Source organism: Octopus bimaculoides, chromosome 10, assembly GCF_001194135.2.
Source record: "Octopus bimaculoides isolate UCB-OBI-ISO-001 chromosome 10, ASM119413v2, whole genome shotgun sequence".
Taxonomy (NCBI): Eukaryota; Metazoa; Mollusca; class Cephalopoda; order Octopoda; family Octopodidae; genus Octopus; species Octopus bimaculoides.
The window spans coordinates 30,589,110-30,595,844 of NC_068990.1; the positions used below are offsets into that span (position 1 = coordinate 30,589,110).

At 38.1% G+C, this 6,735-nt stretch overlaps 1 protein-coding gene across 1 annotated transcript in view; it reads left to right on the top strand.

Moving 5' to 3' along the window:
• LOC106868197 (uncharacterized) overlaps positions 1-6,464 on the top strand; it is a 35,482-nt gene extending 29,018 nt beyond the window's left edge. Inside the window, exons 14-18 of the mRNA XM_052971306.1 lie at positions 112-163; positions 2,145-2,255; positions 2,426-2,563; positions 3,772-3,940; positions 6,142-6,464. Of these exons, the coding sequence (XP_052827266.1) occupies positions 112-163; positions 2,145-2,255; positions 2,426-2,563; positions 3,772-3,940; positions 6,142-6,196 (525 nt within the window). The 3' untranslated portion in view covers positions 6,197-6,464. The remainder of the gene's footprint in view (positions 1-111; positions 164-2,144; positions 2,256-2,425; positions 2,564-3,771; positions 3,941-6,141) is intronic.
• Positions 6,465-6,735: the final 271 nt, after the last annotated feature.

Here is a 6,735-nt window from a genome sequence, read left to right on the forward strand (position 1 = left end):
AAAAAAAAAAAAAAATAATAATAATAATAATAATAATAATAATAATAATTGAAAGATATTTTGCCATGGCAACCAATCATTGACTTTCTGTTTTATCTTAAAATATTTCAGGGTTGTTATTTTGGAAACTGTTTGGCAAATATATCACAACAATTAGTTGCAGGTGAGTGAAATCTTTCCATGACTATCATGTTGTTGATCTATTCTACTGTAAATATGACCAAGTTTCATTTTTGCAACACACACACACACACACACACACACACACACACACACACACACACACACACACACACACACAGCTATGTGCATGTGTGTGTGTGTTATGTCATCATCATCATCATCATCATCATCATCATCATCATCATCATCATCATCATCATCATCATCATCATCATCATCATCATCATCATCATCATCATCATCATCATCATCATCATCATCATCATCATCATCATCATCATCATCATCATCATTTAACGTCTGTTTTCCATGCTGGCATGGGTTGGATGGTTTGACTGAAACTGTTAAGTTGGGGAGCTGCTCCAGGTTCCAATCTGATTCAGTACAATTTCTACGGCTTGATGCCTTTCCTAATGCCAACCACTCCAAGAGTGTAATGGGTGCTTTTTGCATGCCACCAGCACGGGTGCCAGTTACATGATACCGGCATCAGCCACAACTATGATTTCACTTGGCTTGACGAGGATATACACACACGAATGTGTGTGCATATATATATCATCATCATCATCATCATCATCATCATTGTTGTTGTTGTCGTTTAACATCCGTTTTCCATGCTGGTATGGGTTGGACAGTTTGACTGGGGAGTGGCAAGCCAGGAGGCTGCACCAGGCTCTCTCTCTCTCTCTCTATATATATATATATGGGTGTGGCTGTATATTGGCATATGCATGGCTGTGTTGTAAGTAGCTTGCTTACCAACCACATGGTTCCAGATTCAGTGCCACTGTGTGGCACCTTGGGCAACTATATTTTCTTATAGTCTTGAGCTGACCAAAGTCTGTGTTATAATGTCTATATAGTGACAAATATTTTGTCAAATTGAAGAACCATCAATAGAATGGCTTTGGAGACTCACTTTTGAAATCAGAAACGATGACAACATTGATGGTTACATCTGACAAGTCCCAGCTGGAGTCTTCTATTCAGGTTATCTCCTTTGTCTCACAGAAAGACTTACCGATTGGGTTGCTTGTCAATAACATTTGCTGCTGGCAGAATCATTCAGATGGAATGCTACAGGTTTCATACAGTCTCCAATGATGTTTGATGTTTCTTAGTGAAGACATTTGACGTTTACTAGTTCAGTAAGAACCATGGCAGGTCTTGGATAATGCTGATTCTTCTATCCTATAACATTATACATCATCATCATCATCATCATGATTTAGCATCTGTTTTCCGTGCAGGCATGAGTTGGACAGCTGGACAGGAGTTGGACAGCTGAAAAGCTGTCCAAGCACCAATTCTGGCACAGTTTCTACAGCTGAATGTCCTTCCTAATGCCTACCATTTTACAGAGTGTACTGGGTGTGTTTTTACATGGCATCAACACTTATGAGCCTGCAGGACAAAGGTCTCTCGTCTGACAAAGAGACATGCCTCTATGGATGGATGGCCATGGTTTTACTTGGCTTGATGAATCTTCTCAAGCACAGTACATCTCCATAAGTCTCAGTCCTCATTATTTCCTCAGTGAGGCCCAACATCTGAAGAGCCTTTCTCACCACTTCGTCCCATGTCTTTCTGGGTTTACCCCTTCCACATGTTCCCTCCACAATTAGAGATCAGCACTTCTTGATGCAGCTGTTCTCCATACACATCACATGACCATACTAATGCAGCCTTCTTCTCTCTCCTGCACACTACATCTGAAGCCTCTTACACCCAATTCTTCTCTCAAGCCATTTACACTCTGTCATATGTGCACCCTGGCATCACTCATCCAGCAGAAAGAGCTGCTTTCCTTTCTTTCAAGCCATTACAACCTCAGTAATCACAGCCCATGTCTCACTACCATGTAGCTTAGCTGTTCATACACAAGCATTACACATGTAATATTAATTTCTTTAGCATATTTATTTTATCAAATATAATTAATTTTCTATTAATTGCAGATGATTGTCCCTATCCAGACCTTCCATATCTCGTTAACTGTAAATTAGCCTCTCCTCTTATGTGTAACAATACAGAATTCTACAGACGATGCTGTACTTCATGTAACAAAGGTAAGAATTATTGGTAATCTTTGTTGTTGTTGTTGTTGTTGAATCCCTAATCAGCAGATGAAAGGAATTCCAGCTGGGACCATCTCATCTTGTTTTATTATTTATTTTTTTCTTAGACAAATGTATCCGTCAAATGTAAATAATGTAAATAATGTTTATTTTCTGTTTAGATTTCACAAAAGAGGATCTGTGCAAAGATGTCCCAGTACGTATCTTGTCAAAATTCAATTGCAGCCAGTTCTTGCTGCATCATGGCCTGATTCAATGCACCAAGAAATTAAAGCGTGTTTGCTGCAGATCTTGTGAAGGTAAACAAACATTCGGTTGTCTTTGGGAAGATTAAGAAAAACAGTCAAAAATCAAAGTTTAGGATAACAATTCAGACTAGATAGTTAAGGAACTTGCTGCTTCTTAAATGTGTGGCCTTGGATTCAATCTCATTGCACAACAAATTGGGCCTTGTACTTCCTGAGTCAACCAAAGTCTAGTGAGATTTGGTAAACAGAAACTGAATGAAAACCATTGTAAATGTGTGTGTGTGTGTGTGTGTGTGTGAAGAATGTTGTTGACAGAGTCCAATGTTTCAGTCAGCTAACCCATCGTTGGACTGCAGTCCTAAGATGATTTAGATGACCAAAACTTCTAAGCACCCCTTAAAATGTCTAGCTTTGAGGGTCCTTTGAATATGGCTATTCCTCAAATTGATTATATAATGAATATCATTTTGATATCTGGTATACATTGGGATATCTTAGATTCTATGTAGTGATATCCTTTAGCTATATAGGGAAGGGGTGGGGGCAGTTAAATATACATAGGTGTTTGTCATATAAGTTATTGTATGTCTTTGACTTCCAAATAACAAATCTGTCTATTACTACCTACTGCCAGTGGCACATAAAAAGCACCATTCAAGTGTGGTCGTTGCCAGTGCCGCCTGACTGGCTCCTGTGTCAGTGGCACGTAAAAAGCACCCACTACACTCTCAAAGTGGTTGGTGTTAGGAAGGGCATCCAGCTGTAGAAACTTGCCAGATCGGATTGGAGTCTGGTGCAGCCATTTGGCTTGCCAGTCCCCAGTCAAACCGTCCAACCCATGCCGGCATGGAAACAGATGTTAAACAAGGATGATGATGATGATGATGATGCCTTCTTCAATAGAAAAAAAGCCTGAATAATCTTGATAATTCAATAAAATAACAAAATAATGAAGATAGAAAGCTTCAATAACCTTTTAAATATATATTTCAGGCCTCAAAAGATCCATCATCAGAAGGAAAAACAGCCAGGATCTGTTAGTCTTGTATGGTATCAACCACGTTGACCAACCATCATGGCCCATTCCGTATGGACTTGCATTTCCTTTTTGTTAACTTCTAGCGATGGGGTTTTTTCTTTGTCCCTGAAATATATAAAAGTTATTAAACTTTTTCTTCTTCACATTCTTAGAAGCTCTCCATCTTCGTTATTTTGTTATTTTATTCCTGAAGATTTTTGTTTTTCCCATTTTCTGTCAGAGCTGCAGAATGATCCAGCAAGAGAACCAGCTCCAACTGATTCCTGCGAGGATGACGAATATGTTGAAATTAATAATCTAAGGTGCTCCAAGTTTGTTGTAATGTATGGCAAGAAGGCATGTGCCAGGGATGACATCAGGGACGCATGTTGTGCCAGTTGTCGAAGAGCGTAAGTATATTGTCACTGATACTTTATGGACGTTTTGGATACTTAACCCCAGCACTGACTGGCTGAGCATTCCTATGATCAAAAGCATTTCAATCATAACCATCCTGTCCTTTTTGTTTCAGACTACACTATCCAGAGCCCTTCCTTTTTTAATACTACAGCATATATAGTTTGAGGGAGGTATAACTGCTATTTCTTGCCAAATGAATAACCATGTAATGGTTTTCTTCTTGGCTCAAGACATGTTGTTGTTGTCGTTTAGCCCCTGGTCAGTCTTTATCCAACAAATCTATGATCAAAAGCATTCCAGTCATTGCCCAGCTCTATATTTCAAGCATATCTAGGACTGCATTTTCTAAAAAGAATAGGATATGATTTGAGGGAGAGTTGGCTGCTATTTTTAACAGGCCAACTGACCAGAAAGAGTCTCTCTTCTACTTGATATTTTGTTTTTTGTTTAATTTAAAGAGTATTTAAGAAGTGGTTATTCAATTATTTGGTGTGTGCCATTTCTCACCTGACAAAGATCCTTATGATCCATGTGTTTATCCCAGAAACATTTAAAAAATGGCAGAATCTAATCCATCAGAATAGACACATTAAAGTTTCAACATTGAGCAGCTGGCTGGGTAGAAGTCTCCAAGACAATCCATCATTTTTCCAAGGGCACATATAGCCACCTTTTTCACTTCAATACTTCTACCACTCATGGACATGCTTATAAACCAAAAAATAGCACAGTATCCATGACTTTCAAAGACCTTTAAATTTTTTTTTTACACCCAGAATTGTTAAAGCATGGAATTAACTCCACACATCAGTTGTTGACTGTCAGGACACTTCATCCTTCAAAAGCTCCATGCTTCCTTATAATCACCAACACTATTTCTGATGAGCTTTGGCAGCTTTTCCTCCTCTTTTTGACTCTTTTATGTAATATTTGCTTTTCTGTCTTTTCATGATTTATTTTGGGATATTCTACAAGCACTTTTAACTTTCATTGCTACCTCTCTTTACTTGGCTTATTGCCTCTTTCTCTTCCTTCTTTTTATTTTTTCCTGATGAGTTGTATTTCGTGTGACCACTGTATGTAACAATGCTCACTTCTATTAATTTCAATGTATGAGTGTTTGAAGGAAAGGATTTCTTTAAAAAATAGGATTGAAAATAAAAGAAACTATATCTGCTTATGATTGATGCCTGAGTGTAACTGGAGTCCAAATACGGATAGAGTTTGCTATGAAGTCACAATAACTGATGACTTGGGACTGGACAAATGTGTCTGTTGATTTGCAGGATAGAATTCCTTCACTGTTCTGTTTCTTCAACTGAAATTGCTTAGATGCATCATGACACCTTTTCTGCCACTCAGATCAATCTAGGCAATAACTTTCCCCCAGGATGTCAAACTAAGCTGTAGGGATTTCAGTGATTGTTTCAACTTATTCTTATACCTAATAATAATCCTTTCTCCTCTAGGCACAAGGCCTGAAACTTTGGTGAAGGGAGTGGGGGCAAGTCAATTACATCGACACCAGTATGTAACTGGTACCTATTTCCTCAACCCCGAAATGATGAAAGGCAAAGTTGACCTCAGCAAAATTTGAACTCAGAAAGTAAGGACAGGCGAATAATAATAACAATAATAATAATAATAATAATAATAATAATCCTTTCTACTACAGGCAAAAGGCCTGAAATTTTGGGAGAGGGAGCTAGTTGATTAATTCGACCCCAGTACTGGTACTTAATTTATCGACCCTGAAAGTATGAAAGGAAAAAGTTGACCTTGTCAGAATTTGAACTCAGAATGTAAAGATGGTCGAAATACTGCTAAGCATTCCACCCGGCATGCTAACGATTCTAGCAGCTCACCACCTTAATAATAATAATGATAATAATAATAATAATAATAATAATATTATTATTATTATTATGCTTAGCAGGTAGTTTTGGCCCTTGCTATAACTGAACTACAAACAAAGCTCTGCAAGGGCAGATGTTTAGCTTTGGTTTCCCTAAAGAGGTTTCTTTCCTCTGGAAAGATTCTGCCATTCACAAGTAGTTCCTGTTGTCGCAGGAACTGAACCAGGAGCTGCAAGCTAACAAATTATTCATCAATAGCACTGCTATTGATGAATAATCAATGAATTAAACCAATCACAGTATTCATCTTTTTGACAGTTTCCTCTATTTTCCAGAGATCTGCTCACTGGTGGCACCAACAGTAAAACAGCGAAAGGGGTGGTGGAGTAAACAAAGAATTTATGCCAAGTGACACTATGGATGACAGGAAACTAATGTCAGCAGCATTGGCACCAACTTCACTGACAACAGACATCAAAATGTACCAATAAACATATTATCATCACCACCACCACCATCATTAGTCACTATAACCACCACTACAGCTACATATAACACAGACACACACACATACAGATATAGGTTGGTTGAATAAACAGCCACAAACTCAATACATAAGTTTCTTTATATTTTTATTAAAAATACTGTATCATCAAAATCATCATTTAACATCTGTTTTCTATGCTGGCATGGGTTGGACGGTTTGACAGGAGCAATGCAAGCTGGACAACCACAACAGATTCCATTGTCTGCTTTGACATGGCTTCTACGGCTGGATGCTTTTTCTAATACCAACCACTTTGCAGTGTACTGGGTACTTTTTGTGGCACCAGCACACACACACACACATATACCATTTAATGTACACCATATTGAAATAAAAGCTACCAATAGTTTCTTGCCATTGAGACATATGGTTCGGCAGATTT